The sequence below is a fragment of the Cladophialophora yegresii genome (genome assembly GCF_000585515.1).
Source record: "Cladophialophora yegresii CBS 114405 chromosome Unknown aczIN-supercont1.3, whole genome shotgun sequence".
NCBI classification, from domain to species: Eukaryota; Fungi; Ascomycota; class Eurotiomycetes; order Chaetothyriales; family Herpotrichiellaceae; genus Cladophialophora; species Cladophialophora yegresii.
In genome coordinates, this window is record NW_006913047.1 from 2,200,221 (window position 1) to 2,214,859 (window position 14,639).

Consider the following 14,639-nt stretch of genomic DNA (forward strand, 5'->3'; position numbering starts at 1 on the left):
CCTAGGTGTACATCGCGCGCCTTCCAGACACCTCCACCTCGGACCTTCGTCCCGAAGCCATGGCTCCCTCACGGATATCACCAGAGCCTCCATTGGAGCCCACGCAGGGCCTCACGCCGAAACAGCTCGCCTCATTCGAGCGCAACGGCTACCTCATCATCCCAGACTACCTCTCCGCCCTAACATGCCAGAGCCTCCTCTCCAGAACGCACCAACTCCTCACTGACTTCCCTCTCGCCGACCACCCCATGACCAAATTCACGACCGGCACCGACTCCCACGGCAACAGCACCTCCAAGGAACACGTCGGGGACGACTATTTCCTCACCTCAGGCGACAAGGTCCGGTTCTTCTTCGAGGAGGACGCATTCGACGCCGAGACCGGCACGCTCAACAAACCCAAAGAACAGGCAGTCAACAAGATCGGCCACAACCTGCACGGCTTGGTGCCCGAGTTCGGCGACGTATCGCACGCCGGCGCCATCGGACGACGCAATGCCGCGATCGCGCGCGACCTCGGCTACCGCGACCCTCGCCTCCTGCAGAGCATGGTGATCTGCAAACAGCCTGAGATTGGCGGCGCGGTACCCCCGCACCAGGACTCGACGTTCCTGTACACGAACAAGCCGTCGGCCGTGGGATTTTGGATCGCCCTCGAGGACGCGACCGTGCAGAACGGATGTCTGAGTTTTGCGCCGGGGAGCCATCGCAGGGCGCCTATCAGGGAACGTTTCGTCAGGAAGGCTGATAACTCGGGAACAACGTTTGAGGCCGTGCCGGAGGAGGAGGCGCAGTGGCCGAGGGGGTTCCAGCACGAGACTGAATCACAGCCTCAGCCTCCGCATGAAGAATATACTCTCGGCGAAGTCAAGGCCGGCAGTCTGGTGCTCATCCACGGCAACATCCTGCATAAGAGCGAGAAGAACACGAGTCCCAAGGGACGGATCATCTACACATTTCACATTATCGAAGGGGAGGAGCATTACGACGGGAAGAATTGGTTACAAGTCCTTGGAGGCCCCGCCGCGTTCACAAAGCTGGACGGCATGGTCGACACACTGACATGATGCATTGGTATGGACATAGATGATACGATGATGTGATATGCTACCGTACGATAAACATACGCGCCTTCACTCACGCTTGCACCGGAGTTGGCGCTTCTATCAGCCGACAGGCCCGCGAGAGTCGACGTGCCTTTCGACAGTTCGTGCCAAAACTAGAATACAACTTCGCTGGTACAGCTGCCGAACCAGGCGCGGGTTCACCTTCGAGACGGCGCTTTCCCAATCTTCCCAGGTGGCCAAATTCGGCTCCGAGTCGTTTACCTGGAGAATAAGAGGGAGAAGAAGGAATGGAAGGAGAAGGCGAAGGAGAAATGAGCAAGCAGAAGACAGGATAACGAGGACCGTACCATGACCGTGTACCTTGAACATGGTACTGTACTCCTATCCGCATTAAAGATCGACCTTAGTAACACGGGGAGAAAACCCACTGCTGCCATCTCTACGGCCGCCATGACTTGGTACGGCGTACTGTGTACAATGTCAGCGTGCACAGTACATAGAGTACGGTTGACGACGTAGCCAGATTGCTCACAGCGGGATACGAAGTATATAGCGGGGTTAGTTTGGTGGGGTCGCCACGAGTTACTTCTTACGGCACGTGCCACAGTACGAGGTACGGAGCCAGGAGTACAACTCGACGGGACTAACGAAGAACTGTGTACCGCGTTAGACCAGGGCGGTGACGTAGCGGGACTGAAATATCCATGTCGGCTGTTGCGTCGTGGAGATGCATGGCAGCCCGACTGCCACGCACATATACCACGTACGCGCAGTGCACTTGGACTTGACCTCAACCAGTCCAGCAGGTTCTTACTCTGGTACGATCCTAGATTTCTGCACAGGGTTCAAAGCTCTTCGATCGATTCAGTCATCTGTCCAGTCCCGTTCAGTACAGTCCAGTGCAGTGCAGCCCTCGTCACGTTTCAGCGCACAAATATCGTTGGATTAGAAAGACTTGTCCGACGCACGACACGGCTTGAGTTTGGTATACAATTAATTTCAATTCGATCTGACCTGATTCGACTTGGACTTCAAGTTCCAGATCTACTTCCAGCTCCAGCTCTAGGCCGGGTTGAGATTCCCAAAATCCGACCAGCCTCACTTTCATCGGTCGAAAATGTCCAGACCACAACTCCTCTCCCGCCCGTCCAGCGCGGTGGCGCAGAAAAAGACCATCATCCTCGTGACGGGCGGCAACACGGGCATCGGCTACGAGATCGTCAAGAAACTCTCCCGCGACAGCCCCAACAACCAGATCCTCATGGCCTGCCGCGACACGCACAAGGGCGAAGACGCCGTGGCCTCAATGGGGGCCCCTCTCAACGTGAACCCGGTCCAACTGGACATCACGGACGACGAATCGATCGAGCACTGCCTGCTCGCCGTGCAGCAACACTTTGGCAAGCTGGACGTGCTGATCAACAACGCCGGAACCGCGGCGCAACATTTACCACCCGACGCGACGCTACGGGAGAAATTCGACATCTGCATGAACGTCAACGTCACTTCTACGGCGGTCTTGACGGATAAAATGGCGCCGCTGCTCGAAAAGTCGAACCTCCCAAAAGTGATCTTCATTTCCTCGACCGTGGGGTCGCTCCAGACGAACCTCAAGAACCTCACGTACGAGGGGATTTGGTACAATGCGAGCAAGACCGGCGAGAACGCGCTGGCGGTGTTTTACGCGAAGATGTACCCGAGGTGGAAAGTCAATAGTGTGTGTCCCGGGTATCGGGCCACGAAGTTGAACGGCGCAGAGTTGACCGACGAGACGGATCCGAAGCTCGGGGCCATCCGGGCTGCTGAGTTGGTCGCTGAAGGGCCGGACGGGGTGACGGGGACGTTTTCGAGGACCGACGGGCCGGTACCATGGTGACGATGGTGCTGATCGTGATGAGCATGAAGATGCGACCGGTACCGTGATGATGATCGTGATGAGCATGAAGATGACAACCGGAAATAAAGGTTTGGGTTGAGAGATTCGAAATCTGGGTCTTCACGAAAGTAGAGCCTCCCCTTCCTCAGGATCCTCCGCCGTAGCGGCGCGGGTGCGCGTGCGTGTTCGTATTGCCATATAGCTCGACAATTGAAAGCTCCAATGACAGCACATCCCCGCCACAAAACCAACGGCGTCATTCTTGAACGCGATGAGCAACCCCGCCGTCACGAGCATGACGGACCATCTTTGCTTCCTCTCTTCATCTGTGATCTCGGTGCATTCGCCTTCTTCTTTGCCCAGATCTCGCGCCCGCGGCGTGTTAAGACTCTCTCCCACACTGGCGAGCTCCAACCCAGCCGCGATGATCATGACAGACAGCAAGGCCAAAGGGAACCTGCCCAGCATGTCTGAAAGGCTTTCACCGAACAGGACCCCCAAAAGGAGCTTGAGCAGGCCGAGAGAGATGATGCTCGCGCCCGAGCGCGCGCCGAAGCGGTATTGAGCTGCCAACCCGCCGGAGCCGTGACACACGGGCATGGCGCCGAACCAGCACCCCACGAAATTCATCGCGGCCACGCTGATCCCGATGGCCGTGACTGTGGGGGTTTCAATCTCGGGGAGCAGGTCCGCGGCCAGGTGCGTGACGGCGATGATCGAGTTGAGCGTCGTCAGTGGCAGTTGGCCCACGCCGGCGTCCAGGATGCCTGTCCTCCATTCATCTGCCCTCGGCACTTGAACGTATGGCCGCCATAGACGGAATCCCGGGAACTGGCCGTGTTCGTCGTCGCCCGCCACCTGGACGATCGCGAAAGCAATCCCGACCAGGAAGACGAGCAGGGCGTACGGCGTGCGAGGCTGGACGCTGGTGGTCGCGAAAAGGACCAGAAACCCAAATATCATCCATAGATAGTTGTCCAGCCAGGACGGGGCGGTCCAGGAGAGCGACGCCAGGGCTTTCCCGCCTGCCGCCAGAATCAGGCTCAACCCGGCGCCGACCTGGATCCCTTTGACAACGGGGATGGGAATCACTCTTGTAAACCACGTCAGAAGCCCAGTGACGCTGAAGAGTAAGATGCACGTCGACACGAAGAGTCCCGCTGCCGCGGTCTGGCCCGCCGTTAGGGATTTGAGGATCGCGACGGCGGCAATGGCTTTCATCGGCTGCACCGGGAGCGGGATGCCGAATAATGCGCCGGTGAGGATATTGTAGATCCCCGTGAATATTAATGTTGTTGTCAGGGAGATTTGATGGCCTTCTGTCAAAGCGATGACGATGGGTAGGAACGTGCCTAGGTCACCGAGCGAGCCGGAGATCTCGTTCCATGGCTGCCGGCGAAAGGTTGACAGATTGTGGGCGGCGAGATGCCGGAGTCGGGACTGAATCATCTTGCTTGTACTTTGAGGATGCTTATACGCCTCTGCTCATAGCGATCCGGAGGAGAAGGAAGCGGCCGGGGGCCAAGCAGAGCAACAGGTGATACAAATAGTGGTAGTCAGCAATGTAGGGCAGATGATGTGGTCGGGCGGACGAACGCTGGATGATCGATCACCATCTCCGCGACCAATCGGCAACCAGAGAGAGCAAGTGACGAGGCTACGATAGCAACCAGCAGAAAATGGCGCAACCCAGACACAATCCAAGCTGGGCGGTGTTGAGTGCATCTCGTCTTAATTGCCAATTGGTCTGGTGTTATACACACTTGAGTCTCGAGGTCGTCCAGCACATTCTTCTATCCTACAAGCCACAAGTTGGAAGGCGAAAATGCAGTCCGTGCCCTTCGAGACTTGCCCCCTAATATACTGCACTCTGGCTCTTTCACATCACTTGCTGCTGATCATACTCCGGAAGTCGTCGTTTGACCTCTTCGTGCCTCCCTCGCCGTCCACCTTCGCGTCATCCTTGTCACGCGAGCCCGAGCCCAGCAATACCGCCGACCTCATCCCCAGATGCCCTCCCTTCCGAACTCCAGGTTGAGCAGGACGTCTAACGGGCCCACTCGCCGCCGAAGGAACACTCGGGGCTGATCGTTTATTAAATTGGTCGGTCTTCCGCTCTGGCTTCTGCTGCAACATTTCCTTCATAGTTGCAACGCGAACTCGCCGGCCAGGAGATATCTCATAGTTCTGTAATCCAATCATCGCACGACCTGCGTCCTCAGCTCTTTCGTACTCGAGAATGGCGCCTTGGTGATTGGTCTTGAGCACAATTTTGCTGACCCTTCCATACTTCTCTCCGGCACTGCGAAGCAGGCTCGCATTGACAGTGTCGGGTACGTCGCAAAGGACCACTGTCGTCTCTTTGCGCTTTTCACGATCCTCCAGACTCAAGCTCTCCTTCCCGGCTGGTGTGATAACCTCATCATCTGGGGCGATGGACACGGACTTCGAGCGGCCATTCAAGCTCCTGTCTGGCCGTTTGTCGTGCTCGGAGGTGAGACTGACGGTAAGCTTCCTGTTCTTGAATTCTTCACCATCCATGGCCAGGGCAGCCTGTGCCTGTTCTCGAGTTGCGAATGTCAAGAAAGCAATGCCGCGATTACGAGACTTCTGAGACTGGTCAAGTGGAAATTTGACGTATTCGATCGTCCCAAACCTGGAAAACACGTCCTCCACTTCCTCGCGCACGGCTTTGAAATTAATCTGCCCAACGAAGATCTGACGGTTGTCATTCGTGGGTTCTTGCCTTGCCCGCTTTTCGTTGGGTTTGGAGATCTTCGCGACGAGCGAGAGGCCGTCAATGTCCTTGCCATCGAGTGCGGTGGCCGTCTGCGCATCGCTAGGATGCTTGAACTCAACATAACAAAACCTCCGTTTCTTGTTGCGCTGGAGCGAAGGGAAACGCACACTGACAATTTCGCCGTAGGGATGGAATAGGTTGCGGATATACGCTTCATCGGCAGCGGCGGGGTAGTTGGTGACAAACAGTGTTGATCCAATGCTGAGAACGACAGAGAGCTGAACTCCTTCGAACTCGCGCCCATCTCGTGAGAGGGCAAAGTTGGCAGCGTCGGCCTCCTCAAACTCCACAATGGCGCTGTTGTCTTCATCATGCAAAAGCGTGACCTGCTTCACAATCCCACAACTGCTGAAGAACTGTCTGATTTTCATCTCAGTGACATTTGGCGGTAAGTTCCGGACCAAGACACTGGCATGTTCGCGATCCCGTTTCACTTCGTCCACCGCAGCCGCATTCTCCTCGACTGACTGTGCTGCAACTTCTTCATTACGTTGGCGTTTCGCAACCTCCTGCTCCGCAATTTCCTCGTCACGTTTGCGCTTGCCAATATGAAGACCGTTGGCAACCTCCTCCGTCCTGGTCGCAACTTCCTGTTCAGCTTGCTGTTTCTGCACAGCAACTTCTGCCGCTCGCAGTGCCTCTTGCTGTCGTTTGGCGGTGAGCTCTTTCCGTACCTTTCGGACCAGCCAGATGGCGCTTTGCAATTCTTCTGCATCCTCATAGTCCTCGCAATGGTTCAAGAGCGCTTCCATGATCGGCTCTGGATAGTCCAACTCTGGATGCTGAAGAGCTTGCTTGAGGACGCCCGCCGCGAAGGGTGCGGAAGAGAAAGTACCCAGTCGATCAGGACCAGCTCGTTGTAGCAGGGCCATTTGCATGGATTTCTGCAGTTCGAATTCGTAATATCTGAGCCAGAATTTGTAGTATTTGCCATAGTCAGCCACAGCATCGTTGAATTGAGCCCCGGCATTGTCCAGCCTTCCCTGAGATTTGAGGTACTCGACATACTTCCGCTGTAGCCGAAATGACGGGTCAAAGGCACCAGTGACTCCTAGATTGAAAGCACAGTTGTGTGCAGCTTCGATCGACGACCTGATTCCCATCTCGGCGACATCCGAGTCCTCTTCGGTAGCGTCCGGTCTTTTCGATCGTCGTAGGAGGTAGCCACACCAAGCATCATAAACCAGAAGAGCTTCCTCGATGCCGGCTGCATCCAAAAGTCCCGTACTTGTCGCCTTGTGCTTGATTTTCTCGGTTTCGTCAAATGGCTCCTCGGCGAGCTCTGAGGCCAGAAGATACTGTTTCCAGAGTGCCCCAGACCAGGGACAATGCTTGGTAGCTCGAGCCAGCGTCTCTAGTAGACCTAGCTTCGACTTTTCTACCAGATAGTCGACGTGCTCTTCCCATATGGCGAGGACGGAAGGGAAGCGCAACTCAGCACGTTGGTACAAAGCGTCGACCATGTCGAAGTGGACATTCCGGACTTCTTGTGGACGTCTGTTCTTGCTTTTCCTGTGATTCTGAGGCCTGTCCTCTTGCTCACGTTCCCACTCGATGTATTTCGCGAACGCTTGGTATTCCGCGGTTGTGTCTTTTGAGGCTTGGGCCTGTGATAGTAGCGTCTCAAAGGCATCTCTGCCCGCCCATATCTTCTTGGCATTGGCCGCCTCTCTGAGGTTCGAAGCCATGATATCTTCGTACTGATTCGGAGGTACGTTAGCTGACACAAAGCTGGAAAAAGCCTGGAACGTTTGCGGCCACTCCGCGTGTGGGACGCGGAGCCGCGCTTCGAAGAGCTCGAGAGCTGTCGTCACGTCGCCTGGTTTCAGCTTCTGGTTGAGATCGCCAAATCGAACGGTCATGTACTTGTCCCAAACTTCATGACTGCGGCTCATGTCATGACTTGTACGCTCGACAGCTTCGGTCCACGTGTCCAGCACAAGATTCCAGTCGAATACTTCACGGCCGACCAGGCGTTCAGGATCGATATCGCTTTGTGCATCGCCCATCGGGTCTAGGGCCCATTTGTGACAATGTAGCAGCCAGTCTCCGTAGGTTGTCCATAGCTGCGTGCTGCCATATTCTTCTGTCACTGCACGCCGGCAGTTATCTACCACAGCGACTCTCTCGTCGGCCGTCTGTGCAAGGATGCTCTCATCTTGAAGCCAGGTAAGCCATTGTTCCTCTCCGACCGCAAAGAGCTTGTCCAGGTTCTCTCGCGCTTGGCGAAGGTCGGGGAGCAGATCGTATGTGTGGGGATCGCGCCGGGTGTTCTGGTCTTTAGGGGGATAAATGTGGTCGATAAAGCCTTGGTGCAAGATACCGATGATTTCCTTGTGGGCTTCGTACGAAGAGGGTGATTCTTGAATGTAGGCTGCCAAAACAGCAAGTCTCTGCTGCTTCTCTACGGGAAGCGAAGTATCTGAATAATCGGCCCTCACCGTCTGCTTCGGCGTGTCGACCATGTTTATATCGATAGACGCACGCGGATTCAATGTCGCGCCGGCCGAGGTCAGATGGGGGAAGAGACCAGACGAAGATTTCTGACTGTCCGTCGATTCACGGCTAGTCAGGAGTGGAGGCGTGACCTTCGACGAAGCAAACTCTGCCAAGGCCTCGATCGAAGTAGCGGAAGAAGTGCGAGGTAGGTGGGCGGAGAGGGTGCCAGCCGGGACGGGACTGATGAGCGGTGACGGATGGGGAGACTGTTGAGACGGACTTCTCATATGTGCAGGGACACTAGAGGCAGGATGGACGGAGCGACCAAGAGGTGAGTTCACTATCGCTGACGCACCAGAATGTGATCGTTGGACATGCCGGAAGGGCGACTGGGCATGCGACTGCGACTGAGGCTGCGGCTGCACTGGTGCTGGATTCGGTGTGCTCGTTGAAGGAGTGAGAGAATGTCTGCGAGGAGTCTCCGAGGGAGAGAGGAGTGAATTGATGTCCATGGTTGCCCAAGTGCCTCGTTGTTTCTTCACGATTTGATCGGACACGAATGTTTCCCTCCAACTCTTTCAGTCCTGATGCCAGTTCCAGTCTCGACCGCGTCCATGCTCAACTCCCAGCAATAACCGGAATGTTTCCGGATAAGCCAAGTCAACCTGCGAGTAGGCAAATAATGGTCCAACGTCGATTGAGGATGTCGAGCGCAAGGTTGAAGGAGCGAGGTGGAGAGGCGCGGGCTACAGGAAGCGCACAGTACACGAACGGACGAGAAGTAATTAAAGAATGACGGAGGCGGAGAGGCCGAACGGCGAAGGGCTTCCGGGGAAAGCAAGAATAGCCTGTTTGAACAACTAGCTTTAATTCAGGATGAGGACTCCGGGCGTGAAGGCACTGTAACTGGTGACAGTTTTGCTAGGTGTAGGTCTACTCGTAGCGATTCGATTACGAGTTAGAGGCCGAGGCCGGGCTTTTCTTGGGTTCGGGTCTCGAGACAATCATGCCCTGTCGATCATCCATCCATCCACCCACCAAACGTGGTGAGCGTGGCCTGGAGGCGTCCAGGGCATCCAGGCGAGGCAGGGCATCCACGGCATCCGCGGTCCTTGTGCCGAACCAGAAGTTTGCATGTGAAGCTCGCTAAGCTCCTCCGTACCGACCCTGCCAAGCACCGCCTCATCTGGAAATCTACGAGATCCTCATCTCGAGGTGCAACTGTCGACTGCATTGACAACGGCATCAGAGCTCGACTGGGCTCAGCCCTGCAATCATGAAGTCCTACCAGGTGGCCTTGCGGCGCGCCTACACAGGCAGGTCCACCTCTCTCACTGTTGCTAAACACATGGTTAACAAAGCTTGCAGCTTGTCAATCACATTCCTCACCCTCAGCCGACCTCTCCCCATTGATATCTTCCCTCCATCTACAGCCCACAAGGACATTCCACACCTCTCGCATTCGAAATGCTCCCCCGAGTCCAGATTCAGCCTCGTCCAAGGTATCGCCAGATGCCGCACCAAAGGCTAGCCAAATGACCCCACAGGAGAGAATGAAAGCAGCACAGCGGCGCGCCCAAGAGAAGCTGAATGAGCAGCGAAAAGAATACGAAGCCACCGCCATGCAAGGCGGTCTGGCCCCCAGCAGCGCATTTGGAGGCGAGCTGAAACGAAAGTTTCACCCAGCCGGCCTGCTGGCCGAAGACGCCTTCGCCAAGCGCAATCCCAGCAACATGGACGTGGCTCTCAATCCCCGGCCCGAGGCTCGTCTGAGATGGCAGCGCAAGATGGTCATCCGCGAGATCAAGCACCGCGGCCGAATGAACAAGACGGTGCGCATCGCCAGAACCGAACGCGAACACACGTCCCGGTCGCACTTTTTCAAGACGTCGATGAAAAAGCTTGCCCCCCTTGCCCGCCAGATCGCCGGCAAGTCAATCGATGAGGCGATCCTGCAGATGAGGTTCTCGGATAAGAAGGTCTCTCAGGACGTTCGGCAGCACCTCATCCAAGCTCGCAATGAGGCCATTGTCATCAAGGGCATGGGTCTTGGGCGTGCTGGATCCGAAACAAACGCCGACTTGCACGCCGATCCGAGCGAGACGCCCCCACTCCCGCACCAGACGCCCCTGAAGACCTACAAGAAGGGCGAGGCTCCTGATCCGACGGACATCTATATAGCGCAGGCGTGGACCAATCGTGGGCCGTACGGCCAGGAACCGGATTACCGTGCTCGAGGACGGATGTACGTGATGAGACCACCGCACACAGGTCTGACGGTGCTGTTGAAGGAAGAAAAGACGCGGACCAGAGAGAAGGTCGAGAAGGAGGCGAAAGCCCTGAAGAAACGGACCGGCAAGAGCATGTGGGTACACCTGCCCGACCGACCCGTCACCACCCAGAGACAACATGTCTTGTGGTAGATGATTTCGTAGGAGTGGAACACTTCACTACCCAGACACAACACGTCTTGTGGTAGATGATTTTGTACAGGAGTGGAACGGGCTCTTAGATTATATGACCTTGTATCAAAAGCATAACATGTCGAGAGGGAAAACCTAGTGTGCCAATTTTCCCAGCTTCTCCGGCTCATACGCTCAAGCCATCACCACTCAGAGACAGCACGTCTTGTGGTAACTACATGATTCTGGATGCCCTACAGAAGTGGAACGGCTCTTGGATCATGTGAAACTTATACCAAAAGCATAACATGGCGAGAGTGACATCCAATGCGCCAAATTATCCTCCAGCTTTCCGGGCTCATAAGCGCAAGGCCACATCAAGGTGCAGTATTATCGTTTCAATCAAAAACATCGACAGCATACCGCTCGCCCCTCAGCCCATCCCACCACTTCAGTCCTTGCTCATGCGTGATGTCCTTGCCCTTTTTCTTCGAGTTCTCCACGGCAAGCCGAGCAGCGACATCGGCCACGCCTTTTCCCAACGCGCCACTGCCACAAATGTACGCCCTGGCACCACTGTCGAACAATTCGCTCACCGCACCTCGCTCCTTCCACAGCCTGTCCTGGACGTACTTGCATCCTTCGGAACGTTCTGGCTCGCGGCTGAATGCATAAAACACCTTCACGACACCATCACGGGCCCACTGATCGAGCTTGTCGCCGTGCAGTCTGTCCTTGTCGTGGTAGCGACAACCGACGAACAAGAGTGCTTCCCCAAAAGCATCACGATCCCCGGAAGCACCGAGTCGTGCGGCGCGTTCTTGGACGAAACCGAGGAAAGGCGCGAGTCCTGTGCCGGCGCAGACCATGATCATGGGTGTCTTCGTGTTCAAGGGCAGGTGGAAGCTCTTGTGAGACTTCTTGATCGTCAGCTGCACCCGTGAGCCTGGTTGAAGACCCCTGAGATAATTAGTCGCCACGCCGAGATGCTTCGGATCCGAACCGACCACCGAGTAGGTGATACTGGCTTTGGTGGGGTCGTCGAGCGGCGACGAGGAAATCGAGTACTGCCGGATTCTCATGGGTGTGAGCATCGACAGATACACGGCGAAAGGGAGCTCGATACTCGGATATTTCTCCAGAATGTCCAGGATTGACAGCCCTTGTACGTTGGGCAGAAGTTCCTTCTCGATCGAGTCATCTTTGGTATATCTGCTGAGGGTAGCAATATTCTTGCGAGTCGCGGGGTTGTTGAGTTCGACGTACGCACCGAGCACTGCTGAGACGGCGATTGCGGTTCCGGTGGGGATGGTGGTATGTGCCCCTTTCGCAAGAGTCATGAACGCATCCCACGGTAATCCGAACCGACGGAGGATCCTTGAGATCGTCTGGACGCTGTTGAGTGGCAGCAATGCGAGGTAGTCTCCCGCTTCATATGTCGTACTTGTAGGCAAGTTGAATTCGGTTTGTCGTTTCTCTGGAATGCTTGGGTCCGTCAACAGTTCGTTCTTCAGAACCAGTGCCTCCTGTACGTTGTGGCGGAGGTGAGATGCGCGGGCGCTTGTACTGATGACCATGTCCAGACCTTCAGCAACCTCATTACCATCAGGATCGACCGAAAGAGCTGGCCAGAGCTTCTCATCAACCCAGGAATCAAAGTCGTCGAAAACTTTCCCTTCTGCCACATCAGATTCCCCACGTTCCGCAATAACTTTGGCTCCTCTGGCACCAAACTCCCGGTCAATCAGCTTCGGGATCCTCTGGAAGGTGCTGACCCAGTCATGATGGCCACAACCAAAGACGGCGTACTGCGTCTCCTTGACCTTGTCCGCATCAACGATCTTGATCCAGTCCACAAAAGCTGCAGCATTGTCGGGTGCATTCCCCTCGTAGCTGGCAGTAATGATAATGACAGGTTGGTCGGCGGGGATCTGGTCTACTGCCGCATCCAAGGACTTGACGGTGGCTTTGAAGCCTCGGTTGCCGGCTGTATTGGCAAGATTCTGCGCCAGCCCTTCGCAAGTGCCAGAATTTGAGCCATAAAGGACCAGCATCGGCTTGCCGGCGTTCCCGACCTTGTTTGCCAAAGCACTCCGATCTTTCTTGTGAGCGTCTTCAACCTCAAGCCCCGCATACATCTTCCTTTCTAGAGTCACCGGGTTGATACCTTCGCGCAGTGTGGCCCGGATGAAGAAGTTGTCCGGCTTGACGGTTAACGTCTGTCGGATTTGGAGTTGATATGATGGATCATCCATTCTGATGTTGAAATTCTGAAGAATCAGGGCGATCGCCAAAATTGCCTCTTGCCAGGCAAAAGGTCTTCCAATGCACCCACGAGCTCCATTTCCAAAAGGCTGGGGCGAGTTAGACATCTACCAGTGGTCCATGTAGACATGCACTTACCTTCCACGCGTTCGGCGGCAGCCTTGTGAAGTTCTCCCCGTACATCCTCTCTGGTTTGAACTCATCCGCATCCGCACCGTAGACCATGGGGTCACGTCCTGCCTTGGAAAGCAGAACAACTATCGGAATGCCGTGTGGGATTGTGTACTTGCCAGCGAGAACCACTGGTCCAGGCACCGATGGCAGGGCTGTGACTGAGAAGCCTGGAGCGGTCGGGTTAAGCCGGAGAGTTTCCCTCATAACAGCTTCAATGTAAGGTAATTTGGACATGTGCTGGACAGTGACCGGTCCTTTCCCGACGACAGCGTCGACCTCTTGTTGAGCCTTTCGCATTGCTTCGGGATTCTTCGAAAGCTGGTAAAAGGCAAATGAGAGTAATCCGGACGTCGTCTCATGGCCTGCGATGAGAAATGTGATGATGTTATTGATGATACTCTGGTCTGTCATTTTCTCTCCAGTCTTTGGGTCCTTTCCAAAGAGCATTGCATTGAGCAGATCTTTCTTATCAGTCGGGTTGGCTCTCCGGTGGTCAACCATCTCCTGTGCCACATTTCTCATGGTCGCGATATTTTCATAGTACTCGCGCTCCGCCGTTCTGTTGAATAAGTCCCCGATCCTGGTACGCGTCGCCTTCCTGCCAGACTCGAGTAGGAAACCCACCATAGCATCGACAAAGGGGTGCATCTTTTCCGAGTAAAAGGAATTGAAGCGCTTGTCCATTACGCATAGGGCGATAGAATCTAATGTGAGTCGAGTGAAGTCATCGGCCACCGCGATCTTCTGCTCGGGGCCTGTGCGAGCCCACTTTGCAATCAACTGAGTCGCAATGTCGTACATCTCGTCGTCTGCGGCTATCAGCACTTGACCGACTCGCAGGAGAGAAGACCCTACACATGTCGTGGATCCCGATTGGGCCAAAAGCGGGTACAAGTGTTCGATGAGCAACTTCCCAGTCGTGCTCTCCGTGGTGGGCCGTGAAAAGGCCATTACCTACACCGTTTCGGACTTGGTCCAAAGCTCCAGAGACAACCTTGCAGAAGCGTTTCTCATCACACACTTCATTGAGCAGTTCAACAGAGCTGATGATGTATCTCTCTCGTCCGAAGACGTTTATCTTAAAGATTGGTCCTACCGAGCAGCGTCAGTATTGTGCAATTCAGATGAGGTTGATCGGCACACCATATTTGTTCGCCAGATGGGTGAGACTGTCATTGGCATTGTTCGGATCGACATCTAAGACATTACCGATCAAAGGTATCCCAGGAGGTGCTGGAATGGGAGTTGACATTGTGTACCAGTGTCACTTAGGAGAGGTTAACGGACAAGTGTGGGAGGCAGGAGGCAAATTGCATGGGAGGTGAGGAGAGAACAAGGGCGCTTAAGAAGCAACATGAAGGTTAAGCAATACACGATGGAAAGAAAGGATTCACGTCAACCATCAACCCAGTGACAGCCAGCTGAAGCATGCTTTGCGGTGACAGCTGCAACATGACTTGGCATATATACTCCCAGGCCAACATTGCGTGGCCTCAGCCTCCCCGAGGTCGTGCTGAATGATCGCGCATTTCGCAACAGCGAAGCGGATCGGGGGTCGACTCACGGTTGACTAGGGTGAGCTATTACCTTTACCGACCACAGATTTCGGGACTTGC

The 14,639-nt window shown here is 55.2% G+C and overlaps 6 protein-coding genes across 6 annotated transcripts; 3 read left to right on the forward strand and 3 right to left on the reverse strand.

Annotated features, from left to right (window-relative positions):
• Nucleotides 1-59: 59 nt before the first annotated feature.
• Nucleotides 60-1,067, forward strand: A1O7_04532 (uncharacterized protein; the record flags this gene model as incomplete). Its single annotated transcript, XM_007758543.1, has 1 exon — nt 60-1,067. One exon carries the CDS (start codon nt 60-62, stop codon nt 1,065-1,067), a length of 1,008 nt encoding a protein of 335 aa, XP_007756733.1.
• A 1,117-nt stretch (nt 1,068-2,184) lies between these two features.
• Nucleotides 2,185-2,943, forward strand: A1O7_04533 (uncharacterized protein; the record flags this gene model as incomplete). Its single annotated transcript, XM_007758544.1, has 1 exon — nt 2,185-2,943. One exon carries the CDS (start codon nt 2,185-2,187, stop codon nt 2,941-2,943), a length of 759 nt encoding a protein of 252 aa, XP_007756734.1.
• A 120-nt stretch (nt 2,944-3,063) lies between these two features.
• Nucleotides 3,064-4,392, reverse strand: A1O7_04534 (uncharacterized protein; the record flags this gene model as incomplete). Its single annotated transcript, XM_007758545.1, has 1 exon — nt 3,064-4,392. The coding sequence occupies one exon, from the start codon at nt 4,390-4,392 to the stop codon at nt 3,064-3,066; it is 1,329 nt and encodes a 442-aa protein (XP_007756735.1).
• A 435-nt stretch (nt 4,393-4,827) lies between these two features.
• On the reverse strand, nt 4,828-8,694 carry A1O7_04535 (uncharacterized protein; the record flags this gene model as incomplete). Its single annotated transcript, XM_007758546.1, has 1 exon — nt 4,828-8,694. One exon carries the CDS (start codon nt 8,692-8,694, stop codon nt 4,828-4,830), a length of 3,867 nt encoding a protein of 1,288 aa, XP_007756736.1.
• Nucleotides 8,695-9,717: 1,023 nt separating this feature from the next.
• On the forward strand, nt 9,718-10,605 carry A1O7_04536 (uncharacterized protein; the record flags this gene model as incomplete). Its single annotated transcript, XM_007758547.1, has 1 exon — nt 9,718-10,605. The coding sequence occupies one exon, from the start codon at nt 9,718-9,720 to the stop codon at nt 10,603-10,605; it is 888 nt and encodes a 295-aa protein (XP_007756737.1).
• A 377-nt stretch (nt 10,606-10,982) lies between these two features.
• On the reverse strand, nt 10,983-14,275 carry A1O7_04537 (uncharacterized protein; the record flags this gene model as incomplete). The annotated part of the gene is made up of 4 exons (XM_007758548.1): nt 10,983-12,938; nt 12,988-13,832; nt 13,879-14,115; nt 14,167-14,275. The coding sequence occupies 4 exons, from the start codon at nt 14,273-14,275 to the stop codon at nt 10,983-10,985; spliced, it is 3,147 nt and encodes a 1,048-aa protein (XP_007756738.1).
• Nucleotides 14,276-14,639: the final 364 nt, after the last annotated feature.